Here is a 24,636-nt window from a genome sequence, read left to right as displayed (position 1 = left end):
AGGAGTGTACATTGCAAGTATATGGTATCTGTTGAGGACAGTTGTGGATAAAGACAGAAAATATGGAAAATTGAAGATGAAAAACATATAGTTAGAGACACAGTGATGTACCTGTAGAGTTCTGGGCAAATGTGTCACATGCCATGCAGAGTTGCATGTGTCAAACATACTGTTTTTTGAGACTTCAAGGAATAGCTGTGAAATGAGTCATTATGGTGTTCCAAACTCACGTGATTTCCTTTCCAAATGTGACATTTTTGAATAAAATTCTTTCTGGTCACTCTTTTCAATAGAATGAAAATTAAACAGACTGTTGAGCTTTAAAAAGGTTGCAAACGTGCCATAAAATATATCATAATCTACTTGACTTAGACATTATTTTCTGACTTAAGTGGGCTGTTATTACAGTATCTCTGAGTTAGTAAGTTGAACTTGAGAATCAATCCTTAAGATCATTTTGTGAACTGGCCATCATATGGCTTCATATGATTTAGAATATTGTGCACAAGCCATATGCCATCTTATGATATGCTTAATTTTTTCATTTTGGTGCATGACAGCCTCATTCCCTTTCATTAAAATGTATTTAAAGTGCCAAGAATATTCTTCAACCGTTCATCTATTGAATGACACTGACCCCACAAATATGCAAAAAAAGAATGTTAACCCAGTGTTTAACAATGTACAATGTGAAACAGCAGCTTATGAATAACCAGGATTACTGTAATTGTTAACCCTCTGTAAAGTATGAGCAGTGTGAAATATGAAGCAAATACATAAAATACATGCTGTTCTTTTGAAGTTGAAAATTCAGCTTTGCCATAACAGAAATAAATTACATTTTAAAATATAAAATTCCTTTTTTAAAATTATAATAATATTATACAATATTACCTATTTCAAAAACATTAATATATATATATTTTGTAACGGTAGGGTATATGCTTACTGCAGGGACTCCAAAAAAGTATTGTTCTCATAACCAGTGTTTTGCTCAGTGCAAGTGTCTGTGGATTGAGCAGAGGAGAATGAATAGTTGCAGAGTGCAGGAGGTGAGGCCAGCCTGTCTTCCCCATTACTTTCATCTATATGTCTATCCATTTTAAAGCGCAAAGAGAGCACAGAGTCAGTCCAGGTGCTAATGTCTTACATTTAGCTTTCTATTTTCAAAAAGTGTGCCCTCCAAATAGAGTGTCTTCCAATCTGTAAAAATCTTTCAATTCGGGCAAAATTGTCTCGCTTTGTCAGGCTAAAAATTGTCTGTGCTTATTGGCGGCTGCCATATGTGTATATTCTGCCTAGGTCAATGAAGTCTTTCTTATTCAGTCTTGCTTTCATTTGGAGTTGCCCTCACACAAACATTCAATTATACGCATATACTGTACACAAATGCTCAAACTGTCTCAGATATAGATGCCTCCTCAGTGACCACATCCCTCTCTGTGGTAAATAAGACTCGATCATAGTTAAGGTATTATTCTATAATTCCTACCAATTTGATTATTTAAAAAATGAAATCAGGGGTTTTTATTTGCATTCTCCATTGCACTATTCACAGACCCTTACTGACCTCGACTGATATGTTTAATTTGTGCTCTTTCTTATGCATCTCAACTTCTGTTCTACTGATTAGCCTATTTTATTATGTAAAATTGTCTAATAAGCACAACATTTAGCACAAGCAGTCAGTGTGAGTTGTGACTTCAAATCAACTCTGACAAAAGCCAAACTGTGCCTGAGTCTCTCTCTCTCTGGCTATTCTCTGTACCTCAGCACTGCTCTGCTCTGAAAGGAGCCCTTTGATAAGGCAGCAGTCAGGAAGGATGCAGGGAAGCAGTCAGAGACATTAGGACTGTGCGTGTGTGTATATAATGTTAATTCTGCTTTCTTGTCATACGCTTTTTTAATTAAGAATCTAAAAAGTTCCATGAGCACTAAAAGTGATCTATTCACTTGTTCTTTTTGAGCTCTGTGTTTTTCCTCATTTATTTATTTATTTGTTAGTTTGTTTTTCAACCATTAGTGCTTAAGAGTCTTCAATCTTTTTTGTCTTGTGCACTTTATTTGGTTGCCATGACAAACATGAATGCGAGAGAATCTATTTGAGACCCTTTCTAGTGCGGATGGTTAATGCGTAATCTTAAGTAGGTGGAGATATGTGTCCTCTTGCTCTCTCGCAGTGCTGGGCTCCCAATGCCACACAGATCAAAGGCTAAATAAACATGCATCACTTGTGTCCTTTGCATCACTCCATTTCTTCTTTACTTTACTTTAGCACTCATCACTAGTTTGTTGCTGTAAAAGTCTCGGTTAAAACAAACAAGTGCAGTTCCTATTGTCATTTCAACCCCCACCCCACCCAAAAATAAATAAATAAATGAATAAATAACCATGTTTTCTGGTTTTCATTTTTGTATTCAAATCAAAAACTGAAATAAGAAGGATAAGAAGCACTTAAAGGGATACTCCATCCCAAAATGAAAATAGTCATTATTCACTTACCCCCATGTCATTCCAAATCCGTAAAAGCTTTGTGCGTCTTCGGAACACAATTTAAGATATTTTGGATGAAAACCGGTAGGCTTGAGAATGTCCCATAGACTGCCAAATCTGTCCCAAACATTTTGGCAATTCTGAGCAGTATGTAGGTAGCGTACGCTCTTCTGTGTCAGCCACGCTGCGCCGATGCACTGTTGTCTTTCAAACCAAAGCATAAATACACGTAAAAAATGTATCCTTGTGGCGCGGCTGATACAGAAGAGACAGAGACACAGAGGAGAGGAATTGTTGAATAAAGTCATTCACATACAAAAAGTATTCTTGTCACTTCATAACGTCACGATTGAACCACTGATGGCAGATGGACTATTCTGATGATGCTTTTCATACTTTCCTGGATCTTGACACTGTTATTTATTTGGCAGTCTATGGGACAGTCACAAGCCTCCCTGTTTTCATCCAAAATATCTTAAATTGGGCTCCGAAGATGAACAAATCTTTTACGGGTTTGGAACGACACGGGGGTAAGTGAATAATGACAAAATTTTCATTTTGCAGTGGAGTAACTCTTTAAACTCAAGATTTTTGACTTTTGGTTTTATATTGAAAAATTAATTAACTAATGATAAATGGATTGAGCTTACGCATAGTTTTTCTACCAGGCCGGTTTTGAAGAAAGTATTTTTTTATATCAGGACATTTCTTCTTTAAATGTGCAGCATTCAGGGTTAAAACAGGGTTTTTTTTTAAAAAAATTAAAATAAAAAATAGTTAATTGAGGAATGTGAACTTACAGGCATGTGTGTCCAGTGAATACTTGGAAAAGATAATTAGATCACTGTGAAACAGCAGTTTGAATGCTTACAGTTCTTTACCAATAAATGTCACAATACCTTCCTCTTTTCAATCACACTTCCTTTACTGAACCCATAAAAGGCAATGAAAACATCATCCGGTCATATATTACCCCAGTGCTTAGACCAGAGAGCACACGTGATCATCACTGTCTCCCTTTCTTGCCTTTCAGTTGCTCTCTCGATATATTGGCATCTCTATCTTTCATTGCTCCTTTATTTCTTACCTTCCCTCACTGTTTACTCTCATAGTCTAAAAGGGTCTTTTCTTTCATTTTCTGACCATACAGTAGTCAACTGTAGTCAACGCTACATTCACAGATTTTACTTTTGGATTTATCACTTCTACACACTTTGAAATCTTAACAAAACCTCATCCTTAGTGACATCATACTCCTGCTGTTATCTAAGATCATATGACATATCCAGAATCCTGCAGTTCTTCTCCCAGCAACCAGCGCTTTGGGTAGAAATGTCAGCTGTCTAGTATGAGCCATAGAGATGCACTTTTTTTTTCTTTTTTTTTTCACACAGCACCTTAATTCAATCAAAGGATCAGATCAATAAGACACTATGCTCAAAAAATGCAACAGGCCAATAACAAAGCATTTCAGAGCAGGAGAGGGAGGAGGGAACTTTATTGGCAGCCAGGAAAAAAAGTAAGTGAAACACAATAAGACTCTATATGACATACAGTACTCTCAAAGTCAAAGACACATAAAGAGAGGAATAGCTAGTGAATTTGCTCCTTAAATTATCTTATCATAATTAATCAATTGTTAGTATTATTTCATTCAGTTTAATATAAAAGTTACATTTTCGTGTGACATCGGGTTGCTTTATTACATTTTTTACTCTGTTTCCAAATTTAAGTACCACTTTACAGTACATTACAATAACTTGGTGAACTAAGTTGTTGAATACTGGATATATGTCGCTAAAATTTAAATGCTGTGTTACATTGCTGACAAATGTATTTGTCTGAAATCTGAAAGCTGTAGAAGTATAGATAAAGCTATTTCTGCAGCTAAGTGGTCTTCTTGGTTTTGGAGGACGTTTTTCACTTCTGAAAATTACAATGTTTTCAATGTTGCTATATCTAAATATAAATATATACACTCTAAAAAAATAAAGGTTTCAAAAAGTTTTTTTTTTTCCTTTCAAGCAATACCTAATATGTACCACTTTGGGGTTCTCTGAAGAAGAACAGTTCTTAAAATAACCATTTTTTATTAGTATAAGGAGTATTTTACTTATTAAACGTTTTGCACTAAAAAAGAACCTTTTGCACAATCGAAAGGTTCCATTGACTGAGGTTGTAGATGCCAACAAAGAAACTTTATTTTAAGAATGTATATTAAAAATGGATTTTTCATGATATGAGTCCCTTTGAAAGGATACTTTTTAATATAGTCTGTGTCAGACATCAATTCTTAATGTTTACTGTGAGCTTTTTTATGATGAGATTTTATCTTTCTTTTTTCTGTATTCATTGTACCCTTTTATATTTCCTTATGTCGTCCCCTCCTCTCCTCCTGGTTACTTTTCTACCTTTCCCCTGGCTGTATCGCTGTGACACAGAGATGGAGAGGAGAGGAAGAGAGGGTGGGTGTGTGTGTGGGGGGGTGTTACTCAGTATAAAACCCTCAGACTGAGAAAACGCCTCTGCAAACATACCGTCTCTCCTCTATATCTGCTTCTCTCTCTCTCTCTCGCGCTGTCCTTCACTCCCATGCACACACTCACTCACTTCATCCTCTCTTCCTCTTTGCTGTCTCTGCCATCCCTCATTCTCTACATTACCGAGTGCAACTCTGTCCACCAGACAATGGGATCGACTTTTTGGGAGAGCGTGTGAGTGCATTCGCATGCATACACGTGCGTGTGTGAGAGTGCGTATGCGTGTGAGTGAGATCAAGCGGATGTGGGATCTGTGTGAAAGGCTTTCCTGCCAGCCCACTGGATCCAGTGAGCCAGCTAAGCAAACCAGGCGTGCACAGAGCTGGGCAAGTGTGTGAGAGTGTGTGCATGTGGGTCTCTTTCACCCTTACACGCTCCTCCACAAGCTTGGGATCCTAGGGCTTGGCACCTTTCTCCCAGGACCCCCCTGCACCCTTCTGTCTGTCTCTCTCTCTACGGTCTCCTTTTCTCCAGCAGTCACCATTTCGGCTCCCGGCAGACCCACGCTGGCTGCCCAGCCACTCCCGCGCCTCAGCCTGGGCAGGAAGACCCTGGTGGCGGCCGCCGTAGGGGTCATGCTGGTGCTGGTGCTGGTGGTGCTCATCCCTGTGCTGGTCAGCTCCGTGAGCAATGACAATAGCAACTACGAGATGCTGGGCACCTGTCGAATGGTTTGCGACCCATACCAGAACAAGGGCACCAGCACGGGCATCGCCAGCACTGGCTCTTCTGTGCAGGCCGAGGCCGAGGCTCTGGCCGACCACAGCAACATGCCTCCACCCTCCACGCTCCTCCAGGGGCCACAGGGGAAGCCGGGCCGGCCAGGCAAACCCGGACCTCCAGGGCCACCAGGGGAGCCAGGGCCCCCGGGTCCGATGGGGCCCCCGGGGGACCGGGGGGACAGGGGCCGAAACGGGGTTCTGAGTCTGGGCAATGATGGAGCTATCAGCACGGTTACATACAACACGCACCCACGGGTGGCTTTCTACGCAGGACTGAAGAACCCACACGAAGGCTATGAGATCCTCAAGTTCGACGACGTGGTCACCAACCTCGGCAATAACTATGATGGTACTTTGGGCAAGTTCATCTGCAGCGTGCCAGGCACGTATTTCTTCATCTACCATGTCTTGATGAGAGGAGGCGACGGAACCAGCATGTGGGCTGACCTGTGTAAAAATGGACAGGTGAGTGCCACATTGGCCCTTTTTGCATTAGTTATTCGTGAACATTTTTTTTTTTTTGCCTTTGCTATGCGTGTATATATATATATTCCCTGATCTTCTTCAAGTGTTTCTAAAATTGTGTTACATTTCTATAAAGCGCATTTCTTCATCTCGTGTAAGGTGCTGGTGGTTTGAGCTGGTATTTGCAGAACGGATCTAAAATTAATTAAGCTGTTAATAATGACCCCGCAGAGGACAAACAAGACGTCGTTTCTGTTTCTCCTCTCCTTTTTCTGTTTCGTGTGTAACTGGTGGGAGAAGCAGTAATATCTGTTGTGAGTTTCTCGTCCCCCGAGCACGCGGGTGCAGTTCGCACAGCTGCGGCGCCACATACCCAGCGAGAAGACGCGCAGAATGCGCGTAATGCGTGCTGACATTGTGCGCGTGTCCCCGTTAATAGAGGACAGGTTCTGCCTCTCTATCTCTTATGGAATTGTCTTTGCATGGGACATTTAAAAGTTTGCCGGTCCAAACTTTTTTATAAAGTGTCCAATATGCTTTAAAGCGCAGGGTTTTTTTTTCTTCCGTTTGTTTTTTGCGTCTTAACATCATATATTTTATGTTTATGTATCTATAAATAATGTTACATTTTTAGTGTTTTTATAGATTTTATTAGGACTATTACCATTACAGATATTAAAGGGTAAAAATACAATACAGGCTGCTTCTCCATCTGTTTACACGAAGCCATACTCATTTATTGGTTTGAAGTAAATGTTTCACCGCAATTGTGGCTATTTTGCCCACAAAGCTTGGATCGGTTGACGTGATGCTCCTTAATTAGAGGGCGCGAACGAAAATGCCACAGACGACAAAAATCGGCAGCGCGTGCGAAATCGTGCAACTTCATGAACTTGTAATCACAGTGCCATGAAGACAAGCTACAGCTACAAACATACCTTATTATCTCAGCATGTCTCAGGAAACGTCCATTTAATGTGTGTGTGTGTGTGTGTTTTGCTCTCTTCCTCTTTTTCTTTCTGTCCCTTCCCGTGTTTGCATGCCTCCATTTCACTCTGTGTAGAGTTGTTTTGCGCTTTTTAATGAGAATATGATTCAGTGCAGTTGTGCACTAGTTGTGCACTGGCGTGTCAGTGCAGACGGAAACAGACAGAAGTGGAACGTGCAGTGTTTAAGAATCTGGCGCTTAAATTAGGGTTTGTTGCCACGGTATTTATAAGGAGGCCGTTATATATTTATTTTGCGATGTTGAGTTGTTTGGCACGCGAGACTAACTCTCAGGTGGGAGTTAAGCGCACGTGCAGCGTCATCCATGGTTTGTGCCGCACGCGCAACGGGGGAGCTAGTGACAGATGGAATAGAATTATAAAGTAGACTTTATAGTCTCTTCAGGATCTAGTGAATTAGAAATAACATTTTCATACAATGAAATATTACATCTAGAGTTTCTGAAGTGCACAAAGAGACCAGTCCACAAGGTATTGAGTTTTAAAATAAACTTTTGTCCTATAGCTCAGGCAGACATTGACAGAATCTTTCATAAACATATTTAACCACGCTTAAATGGTATAGTTTTGGGTACTGTAACTATAGTAGTAATAATAATAATATATATAATGATTTATATAGTTCTAATTGTAATAACAACAACAACGTTTTCATCACGTTTAAATAATTATTTTGTTAAATATTTAATTTTAGTTGACTAATCTAAGGTTTATCTGCTCTGATATGTCTTTAAATATAGATTGTATGCTAAGTTTAGTGCTTATAAACTGGCACCATTTTACTGAGTTATAGTGTGCATGTTTACATAATCAATCATTCAATGCATATATATATATATATATATATATATATATATATATATATATATATATATATATATATATATATATATCGATTAGGCATTTACAATCTGCGATTTCACAACTGAATACACTTTGTTCAAGCTCTTTGTAGGCGCAAGTATTTCAGTTAATATAAATAACTTAAATGTCTCCAATTATCCTCCCTAACACAGATAAAGTGAACCATTAAAGTATATTTGCCATTCAAAAAGTAAATTCAACAATTTAGCTGGAATTGCACCTGGAATTGAAAATGGGATGAGGAGATCTGCACCTGGAGGGTGCGTGTGTTTTTAGTCTTTCCTTGGCCCGGGGGTCAGCAGACGCAGGTCACACAGGACGCAGCGTTGCCACAGCAACCGGAGCTTTCACAAGACAGCCGATATTTCAGTCAGATAAATACAATTACCGAGGGTTATCAGACTGCCGCCGCGATCATCCAGCAGCCTCTGTTAGAGGAAATAGTTCAACTCCCATAAAGAAATTGTCACAGATAAAAGACCGCCAGACGTTGCCCAGAGGGTAAGTGGAAAAATGAAAGAGATAATAAAAGGAACCAAACAGTCACTGTAATATCTGGAATTGAAATATGTTTTTTTTTTCACAACATGTCTCCATCTCCTTCTTTCTCAGCTCATATGAGCCTCACTACCCCCTCCTTTTCTATCTTTTATTAAACCTTATTTAAAGTCAATCATGTTCTTCATTAGATCAAACCAGGCAGCTTGCTGAGACAGATTCCTTGTAAGTGCTGCCTGTCTTTTATACTCTAGTTGCCATATTAATTTAACTTGTCTGGTCCCTTGGTGCCATGACAATGTGGGCAGATCTCTTACTCTTAATTGAGATGAACACTTGCTTCTGTCACAAACCCATCTTTGATTTGAGTAATTAAGCTTTAATCTGAACCCAGACCTAGCAAGCAGCCTCAGAGAAATACATTCAACACAGGAGGCTGTACCTTTGTAAAAGTTTGCCTGCTAACTTGCAATCTTCCCAGTTTCTTTGTTTTCCCCATGCCCTAACTAGATTGCCTAAGCAAAACCATAAAAGAAGTACACTTATGGCAAAGGCAAGAGCATGCAAAAACTGCTGGGAGCACAGTACAGCATTTATGAAGTGTGTGAAGGAAGAGCATTGACGAGGGAGAGCATATGTTGTCGTAAAGCACCGTCTGTTGAACACAATGGGTCCTGATCTCTAGAGACCCTCCTCACAGACACTTTAGGCAGACATGGGCGATAAGCCTTCCTCCTGAGAGCAAGCTAATCTTTATAAAGTGGTTACCACCTCACTAATTAAACTGCTATTCCAGATCAGAGGAATTGCAGCAGTGTGAGTGTGTGAGAGAGTGTGGGCATAGGACCTCAGGCGAGCCGCTGTTGGATGTGCTGTTTTCAGAGTCGTTCCCAAACAGTTTAAAAGAAACTTTTACTATTTAACTCCCTCTTACTCTTTGAATGTGTGTGAAAGCGTACAGTGTTTCTCAATGGCAGTGATGGAGCGCTAACAGACTTTCAGCTAGTGTGCTGCATCCCTGTGGACTTGCTCTATTCTTCAAGCGGTCCACTGACCATACCGCCATACTGTACAAAACAGTACTCAAACAGCTGGTGTGCAGGATGTATAGGCGAGTGAATGAAAAAGAGTATGAATAATATTATTGTTCTGGGAAATTATTAGCGTTTTATTTATTAACATCACAGAGTGTATGTTTAATGGATTTTAGCTTTAACACACAAAGGATGCATTCCTTTTCATCCATTTCCACTCCTCATTCTAAGCTTGTTCTGTTTATTCCTCGCCATCTCAGCCTTCTTTTCTTAATTTGCCAAATTTTCTCCAAAAAAAAAAAATCTAATTTTTGCCAGATGGATATGTACAGCTGCCTGTGCATTCCTTTTGAAACTCCTCCGGCTTTACAAGGAATTTCACTTCAAATGTGATAAAGGAGTGAAAAAAAGAAAGGCTGGGGAAAGAAAAGGCATTTGTAGTGTGCCAGAGAGTCTTTTTAATCGTAATTAAAAACTTTGAACTGCATCCAGATTGCTCTGGCACCTGTCCTCGTGTTCCTTCTGTTGATATTGTCATTAATCCACCCAAACCCATTCTGACTTCATTATAAGCAAATGAATCCAGGCACTCTCTGTGTTTCTCAAGAGGCTCCTTCGGGATAATCTTGCTGTCTCAGAACACAAGCGCAGGGGCACACACACTCACGCATGTGCAGATGTGCACTCGAACGGTTTAGCACATTTATCTTAAGATTCTGTTTGGTTTACAGTTGGTTTATAAAATACTGGATGTTTTCCAGAATGTTTTCCAGTGAGTTAAAGGGATAGTTCACCCTAAAAAATGTCATCATTTACTCACCCTCTTGTATCTTTATGACATTTTCTTTGGCCTGGCACACAAGAACCTTTTGCACACACAGACACACACACACACACACACACACACACACACACACACACACACACACACACACACACACACACACACACACACACACACACACACACACACACACACACACACACACACACACACACACACACACACACACACACACACACACACATATATATGTATATGTATTGTCCATATAATGAAAGTCAGTGGGGTCCAAAACAACACTGAACCTCACTGACTTTAATTGTATAGACAAAAAAAAAAGGGTCAAGATCTGTTCTTTTGTGATTCATAGCAGAAAGGAAGTCATACATGTTTGGAATGACATTAATTTTAAGATGAAAACTCTCCTCATTAAGCATGACATGACACTCCATTTTCCTTGTTCTTTTTTGATCACTCACTCCTTCCTTAAGATATCTTTGGGAATAATTATGAAATTTGCTTTTATGCAATTGTGTTAATAGCATGCATAAAATGTGCTAATATAATTAAAATGACTGGGAGCAAGTGAAAAATATATGTGTATAGTACTATATATGGGGAAAAAAAGCACACTTTACCATCTGGAACAGAAAAACAACACCATGTTTTTAATTACAGAGTTCAGTGTTCAACTGGAGAACAAACAAATTACTAATATTTAATTACACAGCGTACATGAATGCAAGTGTTGTTCACTGGTATTTGGATGAAGAGAGAGACAAGTAACATGCTGCTAGAGCAAAAAACAACCCCAGGATCAATACTATTTTTGCAGAAAACAGGACAAAAGAACATACAGTATAGCATGTGCGATCATTCTTTTGGTTAAAGTATACAAAATCTTTCACTTGTCCTTTCAGTCACAAAACAAACTTATTATCCTTAAAACCATCTCCTTAAAAAGTCTCCAGCATCTTTTAACAAGACCAATAATCAGTCCTCTTCAATAACAGCATGTTTATTTGCGTAGGAGTTGGAGGGTGTACTTGTGTTTCAGTCAAACACGCTCTTCTCTCTCTCCACTTGTCTAATCAGCTGTTGAGGCGTGGGGGCGGGACCTTTACCCCTGATGTGATGTCTAATTGGACACTAAATTTGCCACCCAGTGGAGCAGAACATTAAAACCAGTCTAATTGGGTGCTGTAGGGTTATTAGCACTGGATTACACCGTGCTGCGAAGAAATGCCACACATGTCAGATGTGTCTGGGTGTAACGGAGCAAGAGCTGCGAAGGAATCCGTCATTTATTTATAGGTGAGGATCTATACTCTTAAAGCACAGTCCTTCTGTACCTCAGCTCTATCAGTCAAATATCCAGCCCAGAGAGACTTCAGCGGTACTGCTTTGAGCAGGTATGTTGAATACATGCACTAAAATAGCTGTGCCTCCCTGTCTGAGTGACTGCAGCCTGGCTGGTGACTCAGAAGGAGACACTCTTCTTCTTTTAATGAGCAGAAATCAACACTCTCTCACACACATGCGGTCATACTGATACCCAAATCATGTTTTCATGTGTTCAACACACTCAGACGCATAAACACATGCTCATGTTCTCCCGGGGAATAACAACTTGCCCATCGGCAAAGTTCCTCTGTAAACATCTTGATGCTTCGATGATGTTTGCAATGACTCCTTCCATTCACTTCCACTCAGACGCTACAAACCTACGTACGTCCGCTGCTACTCCCTCGCTCAGCCCACTTACTCGGTCGAATTAGTCAGTGCGCGTTTAACACCTCGATCACCTCAGAAAAAAAAAAACAACAGCTACTGTAAGATAACAACTATCCACTCGGTGCCAAATGATGAATAGGGCAATTCATGAAAAATGTATGCTGCAGCAAAAACCGCGCGTTTCTCCCTCACTCCCTCTCTTCATCTTTCTCCCCCACTCCTTCAGTCTCCCCCAAGACTAGAATTACTGCACTCTCCTTATTATGGTACTGAGAGGAGGTGAGGCTATTCTATCACACGATAATGCATTATAATTCAGCGAGATGTTTCATTATGCAGCTGCACTCCTCAAAGACTTCAGAGGGCCTTCGCTAGAGGTCAGGCCCCTGTGTGCACACCAGGAGCGATTCTAAGAGTTCAGCTTCAGGGAGATCCGCCAGTTTCCCTTTGGGGGAATATTTATTGCTGTAAGTATGAGGTCATTAGTTTAAACTGAGCTCGACTGAGTTCTTCGAAATTAAACAATTAAAATGCATCTGCTTGTCAGTTGAATCAGTAACAGTGGCATACGTTTTAATTTTCTGATGGCTTGCATTAGTTTGTCACTTTCTATACTACTTGATGTATCAAACCTTTTTGAAAACTTTTTTAACTGTTAAAAACTACAGTTACAAACTTTTTTGTAACTTTTTTTGAACTCTCAAATATGATGTGAATACAAATGTAAATACAAAGGCAAGTTAATAAAGGCAAAAAAATCCTAAAAATATAAAGGTGGGAATATATATTTCCATGTATAATGTCTCATTTATCATTTATATTGTGTTAAAAGCAGTAATATTAATTGTTTGCTACATATAATAATTTGATTTTTAGTTGCAATTTAAAGTCCAATATGTTTAGTTTAAATTAAGCTCACACTTTATCATTTTCATCCATGTATGATTTTTTTTTTTCAATTTTATTGTAATTCCAATTTATTTGTATAGTACTTTCCACAATAAACATTGTTCCAAAGCAGAGAATATTTTAGTGAACAAACCAAAGGTGACTATGAATACATAGTATTTGTTTTTATTTTTATTTTTAAAAACTAGAAAGCAAAAAGTCGAATTTGGTATTTTTATTTTATTTTGAAAAAGCCTGATTTTTTAATATAAATTCCAGATTTTTGTGGGGCTGATGTGACAAAAACAACTCCCAGATAAGATTCATAATGGATTGGGTTATAATAGACTGCACATGTTGCACTGCACATCATTATTAGAATATATGACAGACAAATGCAGTTTAAAAATCTCTGAAAATCTTCTATTTTTGTCCTCCAGAATTTATTTTGCGGGGGTTATTTTGTGAACTGTCTTCCTCAACTTCAGCTACTTGAACTATGTATGAATCATGTCTTTTAGATGCATAAGTGTGAGTAACTGATGGAAAGCTGCTCTGGCATTAGCTGCTGGCATCTTCTTCTCTAGCCAGCTGGCCTTCGTCTATCATGGCCATCAGCGGAGGAGATTATTATTTAAACTCCTTCTGAGTAATATCTTACTAGTAGTTTCTTAAAAACATTTCTCTTTCAGCGCTTTTCATCATTCATTCTCTTCGCAAACACCACTGCTCATTCTTCTTAAACAGTTTTAATCATTGTTTAAACATTATATCAGTGTTATTTAAGTATTCCTGGAGATTGCTGACAAGACAAAGAGCAGCTAGGTAGATTAATCTCTCTTGGTTCTTTGCATGGTGGTGCGACAGATGGAAATGAAAGCGTGGCACCTTCACTTTTGTTCTCCATTACTTATCTTGTCCTTAATCAGGTCTGCTTTGCTATTAAACTTAAGTGAAAAAGGAGCACATGATAGTCTCTAATGTCCTCAGGAATTTCACACAAGCAGCAAGCATCTGGCTCGCTCTCATCTGCGAGGTGATTTTTCTCCAAGTGCTGCATGAAGTGCTCCACTAAGCCTTGATCAGAGATGCAGCTCACAGTCCATCTTTTATGTATAATTAGAGCCAGGCACATGCTTCAACTGAACCACACTACCGCTAACTGACTAAGAGTCTGTAATGTGGCCCGAGAAGTCAACTGGTCACAAGGAAAAAAAGCAAGAAAGTGAGAAGGAAACAGGGGCCAGCAGGACGTGTCCTCCAGGATTAGGTTGCTTTTCATAGATGAAATGTTTCATATCGTTCAGAGACAGATCAGTCTCTGGCAGGGAGACGCTGCTGACATCTGTAAGAATATCCACTGGCTACTACTGTGTTTCATTCGCCACGTTCTTAATCTCTCCATTGAGTGTATTAAAAAATTGAGCCAGGAAATTCAAAGGATAAGGTGCCAGGTTTGGTTTACTAAGATGTACTTTTGTTACTTAAATACAAGTGTGTAGGCCTATTTGAGGTTATAATAAACCAAATTTGAACCCAGATTTTTTTTATTGATCAGATGTTCTGAAAGAAACAGTCCAAACAATAAACTGTTTGATTAATTAAACAAAACAACAACAAAAACAGCTCTTGTTAATGTTTTTTACAGTGCAAAAATCTTATCCAAAATAAAATAATAAAAAAATAAAATCAAAATGTGGTTTTATTGTTTCATGACCAATAGAAATACTGGTGTTGTTGTGTTATATTAGCATATTATATTCTTAATGCTGTTCTTTTATACTTTCTTTTCATCAAAGATTCCTGGAAAAAATGTATCACGTTTTCCACAAATATATTAAGCAGCATAAACTGTTTTCAACATTGATAATAAAAACATTATTAATAATTGAGTAAAAATAATAATTGCTAACAGTTGACCACCAAATCAGCATATTAAAGGGATTTTTTTGAAGACTGTAAAATTCAGCTTTACCATTACAGGAATAAATTACATTTTAAAATATATTAAAACAGAAAGCATTTATTTTAAAATATAATAATATTTACTTTGCAATATTTTACCGTATTTTGATCAAATAAATGCAGCCTTGTGGTGCATAAAAATCTTCATGTAAAAAAAAAAGAAAAAAAAAAAGATTATTCAGTGGTTTCTTGATTTTGGTAGTTAAAGTACATGTCCTACACCACCCTAAACCCAAATCTACACATGTTTAACATTTAACAAATGCATGATTATGTCAGATAATGTGATATGATTAGGCATTTAGGTCTGTGATCTATCACATAAATCGTATAATATCACCAGAGAGGTCACACTTTCAAAGTCAAAAAGGCATTCCTTGATGAAGTCTATGAACACATGGCATGTATGTGCTCTGAGCACACACCGACTGTTTTCCTAAACAGGGACAAACAGATGTGTGTCAGAGCACTGCCACCGGTTTCCGTCTGTTTGAAATGCTAAATGCAGACTGTCTGACTGTCCCCCTAGCCCAGCCCTAAAGCCCAGCAATGTCTTTGGACTTACATTCTTTGACTTTGCCCAACTACTGTATACCACCTCCCTCTCTCATTTGTTCCCCATAGACCCCATAGATTCCAGCTATTTCACTCCCTGCTAAAGGAATATTCTGGGTTAAATATACTTTATTTACACGACAACATCTGTGGCATATGCTGTTGATTAAACACAATATCATTTTAATTCAAACTTAAGTTAAAAAAAAAAAAAAAAAAACATTGATAGTTACACACTTGTAAAGAAAGTCTTTGGGGCAAGTGCACAGTGGTTCCATTGTAAGTGCATATACACACATTTTTGGTTTGTTTCTACAGATAGGGTAAGAATCACAATTATTATTATTATTTTTTTTTTTTTATGTTTAAGCGACAAAATCGACAGAGAGAGCCCTGACTATTCTTTTAAATCTCAATGTTTACTGCAGTGACTGTCTTTGTTAATTATTTTGTTTATGTCTCTGCTAACAGAGATGCTCCGGGGGCATCATAAAGAAAGGATTTACCATGGCCATCTAAGAGGCAATTGATACATCCATCTTTCTATTTGATTTCTATTTACCCAAAGTTTGAAATGCCTTGTGGTGTCTCCTCATTGCTCTGGATTTCATTTATAGTCATATTGGCTTTATCAATGAAATTATCAAGTATTGTCAATCAGAACACAGTTTCTTTCATTAAGTCTTTAAAAGATTTTTTTTTTTTAAGCTTAGATTTCAACTGCAGTTCAGTTGCTTTTTAATTACCCTGGAATGATAGAAAACAACGGAAGACGGAAGTCCGGACTCCCAAAGGAGGCTAATATATATAAGATTAAAACATGTTTCATCAAAATCTTCTCCAACAAATCCCACTCACTCCCCGGGCACTAAGAGCTCACCCTTTAATAAGGCCACTGTGCAGGCTGTGTGTGCTAAAGGTGGGTTATTTGATATTAATATGCACCAGACGATCGTCACCATGGATTCAGAATAGCAGACTTTGTTTGCACAACGAGATTAGATTTACTAGATTTAATCAAGAAGGTAAACAATGAATAGAAACAAGATAGAGAGTAAAAAGAGAAACAGAGCAACACAGAGTCATCTGGGTTGAGTGATGGGCAAGTCCTTTTCCATTTGACCGACAGAGCCTTTTTGCGACGACGAGGCGCCACAGGAGCTTTACAGTTGCTTTATTACACTGAATGTGCCACCCACAGCAAACTTTACTTCTGAATAAGGTACTAAAAATGGTGTAGAAACATATTTCCTTGAAATTGATAGTAAATTTTATAATCACAAAAGAAACAGCAAGTAAAACATTTAATTAAGCGTGAAATTTTGAACTAGAAAAACTTAAATTGTATTTTCTTGTAAAACGTAATCCAATACTCTCTGTTTTATCTACAACTTTGAAAAATCATTCTTTATAGTGTACATGCTGGCACAATATTTTCATATGGCTGATGTAAATATTAACAGTATTCACAAAAGTATTCACAGACAAACTTTACATACAAATTAGTTCTTTCTTTGTTCTAATTAACATCTTTTCATTAATCTCAGTATGTGAAAGCATAATGTTACTCACTCTATTTACATTAGTGGTTATATTCATGCTGTGGGTGGGAAGAAAATTGTTGAAAATTGGAAAAACTGAATATTCATGCACATTTTGGTTCATCTCACTCTCATCTTCTGATTATACCTGATATAAAGACTGAAAGAACACCTTAACTATAAGATTAACACAGTAATTCACAGTTTTAAGGTTGCAGACAAACTTTAAGAATGACATAATATTAGGAAAGTGTCGCTAATGTTTTTTTTAAACCTGTAGATGATGGCAGAAGAGTGACAAGTGGATAATTTACCCTTAAAAAAATGTAAAGTAATCAATCAATCAAAGGTCAAATGTATTATGAAATTATTTCAAAAAAATATAAATGGGACACTTATTAGATGTGAGGTGGGGAGGTGAAGATGTTGGACAGATGGTCACAGGGTCGGGTCTCTCTGTCTCTCTCAAGTCATTCTCATCTACATCACCAGCCGTCTGCTCCTCTTACCTGAGCTATTAATCGTCTGCTCTCGCCCGATCAGACCTCACGACATGGATAGTGAAATTAGAGGAAAAAAAAGAGAGAGTATAAAATGATTTAGAAAAAATAAATTGTATGGAAGAGACATGCGTGTGAAGATATTTATAAAAGAGAACATAATATATGACTCAAATAGATGAGAAAAGGGATTGGACAATTAAGACATTTAAAAATGTATGAACATACATTAGCATTCATTTTAAAGAAACGCTGCACAAGTAGACTTTTCAAGCATAAAATTTTATTTATTTATTTATTTATTCATTTTTTTTTTTTAAAGAAGCTGTTTAAGGTCATAAAACAACAGATGTATTGTTCGAAATCAAGTATTTGCAACAATTTCTGGTTATCGACTGTTAATCGAACATGTCTAGGGTTAATTTGGTTTTATATATTGTTTTATCTTTGGCTTTCAGTCAAACCCTGTAGACAGAAAATATTTACTTGAAGTGAAAAGTTAATATTTCAATAATTTGACAACAAGGTCACATTTTTACAGTTCTCTAATGTTGGTTAATGGTTAAATGGCATGCAGGTAAACAGATGCAATATATAATTTTAAAAATATAATATATATTATATAAATATAAATAAATGTCTTATTTTGATCAATTGTTTTGTCATATGTGGCAGTTTTAACAGAGATATGACATTTCATCTCATATGAAAACCTTAGAGCAAATACACACCCACACATTTCTTTTATTTTGGGTGAATACTGGTGAAATTCTGGCAAATTCTGTCTACAGAAATGCTTGAAATTATGTAAGTAAATAAATAAAGTTACTATCTTTTCACCAATGCGCAATCCCCTGGAGTTCCCTTACAAACCCCCATTAAAAGAAACCCTAGTCTAATGCGTGGCTTCAGTTTCCAAATATTCTCATCTAGTCACTGTAATATACAGACTTCATCCAAGGATCCTGAAGCTCCCTGATGGTTGTAGAACTGCCATATCTCACTCTTTTTGTCACACTTCTCTCCATTCCTTCTTCCTCTGCACTCTGTCCATCATAATTAAAGAACACATTACAGTCTCAGGCAGACAAACTCACTGCCATTCATCCCAAAATGAAAACGAATGGGAAGGCTTTGCTGTATTTGCTGATCCCACTGCGTCCCAATAAGGAGGACTGGTCCACCTCTCCAGATGATGGAAAGCTCCAGATCTCTCTCTGGCTCAGAAAGTGGACACTAAAAGAGGAGGGTGAATTTCAGACAATGTCACTCACGTAGTGCAGCACTCTTACACTGGCACATTCGGTAAACAATGTGTCCGATCAATAAGTAATGATTCTGATAAGAGCTGCCTCAGCACAAAACCAAAAAACACAACAGAATCATTCGATTTGAAGGAATTGACAGCCCTTTTCAAGATAGCTTCATAATATTCTCTCACTCTTTATTACTTTATTGCATTTTTGTCCACAATTTGGTTCTCTAATGAAATCATAAACTGAAATGGTCCTGTAGAGATTTTAGTATCCAATTTACAATCCTCACAGTGCTGGCCACAGTGATTATTTGGCTACTTACCAAATACATAAACATGAAATATTGTTTGATTTAAAGCAGTTTAAAAGACTATATAATATCAAAATCAGGCATACATATTCCATATTTAATAAACCTGGCTATTCATACATTTCAGTGTAAGCATAGAGAAGAGTTCTGTGATTACAATACGTATCTGCATTTCAGATTAAGCTTGAGTAATGTGTATTTAGCAGCAGCTGGTCAAACCAGCGCTCCACCACTGCCCATTACACATCAGCACCGCAACCTCATTTGTCCCTCTACAGCCACCATACCACAGCCCAAACATCCATATGGCCTTGACCTCAGGGAATCCCCTCTGCCAGAATCTTTACAGGGTGTTTGTGTGGATGAACGAAATGAGACAGCTACACGCACATGCATACCCGCAAACACCAGCCAACATTTCAATGGGACAGGTGGTGATTTGTGCCTAGCTAATCAATCCAGCCATTTACTCAAGCAACACAAACATACTATCTCCGCTCCAAAACCTAGAATGCTGCCTCGCTGCTCACTGTCTACAAAAGCAGCTGCCTTCTAAGGCAGAATCTCAAAGGCAGAGATTCCACACACCACACAAATAGCTCTACACATGTATGACTCAAGCAATTGATTTCAATAGATTTTTGACCAAAGTACCTTTTTAAAGAAAGTCGGTTCCCTCAGAGCCAATATTTGCAATGCCTCCAAGCAGCTATTTCTAGCTTGCATCTATTTGAATAGGGAAATACTTAAATCTCAAAAACTGCTTGCTAAAATCACATTTAAATAACATATTTCGAATCAGCAACAAATTCTAATAATTAAGACATATATTTCAGTTCAAGGCATGTGTCTAGGTCACTGACTTTCTATAAAAACCCAACTTCTAACGGCAGCAGTGATGCAATGATTTCAGCAACTGCCGATTGGCTCTTTTATTTAGAAGGTGGGACTTATTCCAACACACTGTGAGTCAACAGCGTCATTGAGGCTTATTTCGGAGATGCAATTTTTACATTTCAAAGATAGAAAACAGCCTTTGATATGAAACACAACAAGAGTAATATGAGTGAATCATCTTGTTATCTTTGCTTTGATGTTAACATGTTGCTGTATTTTTAATTGAATAAATATATATATATATATATATTGGTTGTAAACTGTTTACAATTTATTTACCTCTAGATTTGGTATAAAAAGAGGCCTTTCAAAAATAAAAATTCTGGCATTATCCAAAACCTTTGACTTTTATGGGACACAAAAAGTCAGTGGGTTCCACTGTTGTTTTGAATCCCATTGACTTTCTCTGTATGAGCAAAAACAGTTATTCAGAATATCACAGAATAAAGAAAGTCATACATGTTTAGAAAGACATGAAGGAACAGAACTACTGTGGGTGGCCCGTTAAAATTCCCTTTTATACAAAATACAAAAAAATATCCGATTTGTCAGAATGTGTAAATGCAACATGCTGTACAGAGTATGTATGTTTCACTTACACAAAAGAAGCTAAGTGAATTCATTTTTGACCCTTCCCCTTCCAGAAACCCTCTTCCCTCTACAGTATATTTCTTACCAATATTGCCAATGAGTGCAAGCCACATTGTGTGGGAGGGACACACATACACACATCAACTCCGCCACACACACTGGTGTTGATTATAATAGTGTATCGGGGTTTGCTCTAACACCTCTGCCTACAGAGCTCTCCCTCGAGTCTGCAAAAACCTTTCAAACAGAACTCTTAATTAGATGAAACAGAGGTCATCTAGAAGCAGAACACAAGGACACACAAATATACTCCCACACAAACACTTCCTTCCTTCCTTATTTTCCTCTAATAAATAACATAGACATTAGCACTTATTTGAAGCTGAACTTTCTGTCTGATAATGAACTGGAAAAAAAATCCTTGCACATTAAAACATGTTCACATTTCACAGCTTGTTGTGAGTGAGATCCAGTCAGTCAAGCTGTACATATTCATGCCTTCACCAGCTCGAACTTTAATTCACCAGACAGATTACAGAAATCCTCGGCAATTTCCCCAACGCTGCTGTGTGGTACTCAAACAAATCCACATATATTAAATCCATCCGTGTCTCAATCTTTTCCCAGCCCTCTCAGGTGAACGAAAACAGTTGTCATAAATCTGAATGTGTGTCAACGCTTGCGTGTTTTCATGCATCCTGGAGTCTTATGCACTCTTATATGTTGGTGGATATCTGATACCTTCTTGAGGGAGATTTAACCTTCGCAGAGGTTTCGCATTTTAGTTATCAGAGTCAAAAAAGGAGATTGTCACTAAACTAAAACTCTCATAGTGTGATTTGACTTTAATTAATACCTGAAGAAAGCTATCCATTAGCATTCCCATACATCCCAATGGCAGTTGCTTGGCTGGTGCAGAACCTATGCAGTATGACATTTGAAACCTTTCATCTTTCCCATTTTTTGAGCCAATCACCTTAGATGTTGCTTGCAGAAATACTACTCATTTTGACTGGCTCTAAATGGATGACTTTTGGATCTAGATGGTGTAGTTACAGCATCTGCCAACCATCACAGTCTATCAGGAGCTTGCTAACTAGCCTTCACCAAATGTGTCAGACACTTTCTATTACTGACGCTCCTTGTTCGTTTTCTCTCTTTCTCTCTTTCTCTCTCATGTAGGTGCGAGCCAGTGCGATAGCTCAAGATGCTGATCAGAACTATGACTACGCCTCAAACAGTGTGATTCTGCATCTAGACGCTGGCGATGAAGTCTACATCAAACTGGATGGTGGCAAAGCCCACGGGGGCAACAACAACAAATATAGCACCTTCTCTGGCTTCATTCTTTACGCCGACTGAATATGTGAGCACAGAGGAAAAGCATCTGGAAAGAAAGAAATATAGCTAAAGGAAAAAGGAAGTGAAGGAAGGAGCATTTATCATCCCAAGCGCTTTATTTGACCAGGATCTCTCCATTGTTTCAGCACACATTTTTACAGAAAGAGACTCCGTGGAACAAGGGTTCAGTAGCTTCTCTTCAAATCACCTTATTGATTGATAAAAGACAAGATAATAAAGTGATAAAAGTGACGTTTTTCTCTTTCGGTGTTGAAAGGGCATTTTTGTCTTTCTTGTTTTAAGACGCAAAGAGTGACCGGCAGAGATCTTAAACCTCCTCCTCATCTGCTTTTCTTCAGTAAAACTCGTTTTGCCCACAGATATCTAATGTTTAAAAGATCCCTGACAACCTGTGGAAAAAAGAATGTTACTTTTGAAGGATATGTGGATCTGATGACAACTGTATTGATATAATTCTGAAGCTTGGGTCCAATTTCTCCTTACCTCTACATTGGATACAGCACCCCCTGTTGGCTATTGTTGGTAACTGGTTTCCATCTCCATTCTTTTCGTATGTGTTGTACTCTGTTGGGACTGCAGTAGCTGATGAGCTTTGTGAATGAATGTTATTCCTTAAAGCACTTGATACTCAATTTAGGCAAATTGATACTCTGCTACTCCCACTTCCCATGACTCCTTTCTTCCCTGGTCAATTAGCACTCGAACTTAATCTACCTCCTCTCAGTCACCTCCTGCTCCTCCAGAAACAGCAGATGACTTATAAGTCTCAACTCTTTTTTATGAACAAGATGGCTTAAATAATGTTAATGTATGCTTTACTATTACTTAACTAAAGAATGGTGTAGAATATTTTTCTGAAGCTAAATTTTAAAATTACAACAACAAAAAAGAATAGCATTTGACAAATATAAGGTGGCATTTTAAATTATAAAAAACACCTAGCCACAGTATTACTCATTTACAACAATTATTTCCTTTATAACTGGAATATTATGGCGAAATTTACACGAAAAGAAGTGTTTGATTAAAAAGCACTGATTTTGAAGAGGGATGGAGGACGCATATCTGGGGAGAGTTGAGGTGCTGTTGAGGGGCTTCACTTGTCACTCAATCATTCCTGCTAACAAATGCAACAACATGCAGTGAGAATATTTACACTAATATTTTATTCCGATGGGATGAATGAATGTGAGCAAATGAGGTTTATTTGTAAGTGTGCACGTGCGTTTGTGAGTGGGAGTGTGGGAGTGTGTGAATCTGTACCAACACCAGAGCATGAACTATATTTTGTCTTTGCCACATTATTGGTTTGAGAAATGTTCTATGCTTTAGCCAGTCAAAGATGTGATAAAGAGCCAATGAGATTGCATCAGACACGTTTAGCCAAGCCTCTATGGAGAAGATATAAAATAAACAATAAAGCTGTAAATTAAATAAATCTATGCTATGTTTGTCAGTCCTACTTTATCTTTTGGAAATGTTGAATAAATTTAAATAACAAATGGGATTTTTGGAGTCATTTGTGCTGTAATGATTTTTTTTTTTTTTTTTTTGTCCAGCAATGCAAGAAAACAGTTTTTGGGAAGCAGAAATCCATTTGCATAAATCGTCCAATTTATCTAATGCTTCACATTATAGGCTATTTAATACATGCTTTAGTCATTTCAAATTACATCCGAAGAAATAGGAAGGCAACGAAGATTTATGTTTATGCCTCTGCTTCCTTTCCATCCACAGATTTCTTCCTCCCATCTCTCTATTTTTATCTTGTACCTGTCACCTGGCCTGACTCACAAAAGCACATAGGCGAAAAAAAAAAAAAAAAAAAAAAAAAAAAAAAACAGCTGTAGACTTAACAAAAGCTTTCATTAAGTGTGCCTCATTGCTTGATTCATGCTGTCACCTCTGTTGCATCTCAGGACACTTTCTTCCAGAGGACACATTCAAACAGCCAGGACAGGTGTTCAGAGCAGTCACTCCCACTGAGACAGGGAAAAAGCAAAAGAGAGGAATGTTGGCAGATATTTGCAAAATACATCAAGTGATATTCTGAGAGGGATTTAAATTAATGTGCCATTCTGATCATAAGCTGACAGCATCTGCAGGATGTTTATCTTTAAAATAAATAAGTAAGAGGCATAAAAAAATGCAGGGTTTTTTATATTCCACAAAACAACTAATTCTAAATATATCATCTTGTTCAAAAGTTTACATGTTTGAGTTCTTGTTTTGTCCTGAGCAGTGAAGGTGCCTACTGCTCTTAAGAAAAATCCTGCAAATACTGCAAGTTATTTGGTCTCTCAGTATGTTTTGCACGAATTCTGAGTATGGGTCACCATACTTGGCTGTATGTCATGTCATGTCACTTAAAAAAATTTTAACCTAATGGTTAAATGCTACTGAGATCCATCTTATTGACAAAAGACAATACCGAGAAGGACATTGAGAGGGAATAAACAGAAAGTTTAGAAAATAGATTTTTTTTTTGAATTGGATCAAACATTTGAAGTGGATCAAAAAAAGTTTATTAAAGTTGTCCTGAGACAAGAACACATTTTGGTTTAAGGTTTTTGGACACCTTTGATGAAAGGTTTTGATCCACTTCAAATGTTGACTACTGTTGACTACTG

The 24,636-nt window shown here is 37.7% G+C and overlaps 1 protein-coding gene across 1 annotated transcript; it reads left to right on the top strand.

Annotated features, from left to right (window-relative positions):
• The first annotated feature begins 4,962 nt into the window (after positions 1–4,962).
• On the top strand, positions 4,963–23,508 carry LOC122137476 (C1q-related factor-like). Its single transcript, XM_042724730.1, has 2 exons — positions 4,963–6,220; positions 21,827–23,508. Exons 1-2 carry the CDS (start codon positions 5,609–5,611, stop codon positions 22,004–22,006), a joined length of 792 nt encoding a protein of 263 aa, XP_042580664.1. The 5' UTR covers positions 4,963–5,608; the 3' UTR covers positions 22,007–23,508.
• Positions 23,509–24,636: the final 1,128 nt, after the last annotated feature.

This window comes from Cyprinus carpio, chromosome A3, assembly GCF_018340385.1.
Source record: "Cyprinus carpio isolate SPL01 chromosome A3, ASM1834038v1, whole genome shotgun sequence".
NCBI lineage: Eukaryota > Metazoa > Chordata > Actinopteri > Cypriniformes > Cyprinidae > Cyprinus > Cyprinus carpio.
This window is presented reverse-complemented; position numbering and strand designations above follow the sequence as displayed.

Coding starts and splice junctions, on each gene's coding strand:
- LOC122137476 (XM_042724730.1), top strand. CDS start 5,609: ATGCTGGTGCTGGTGCTGGTGGTGCTCATCCCTGTGCTGGTCAGCTCC. Junction 6,221..21,826: donor ACCTGTGTAAAAATGGACAG/GTGAGTGCCACA, acceptor TCTCTCATGTAG/GTGCGAGCCAGTGCGATAGC.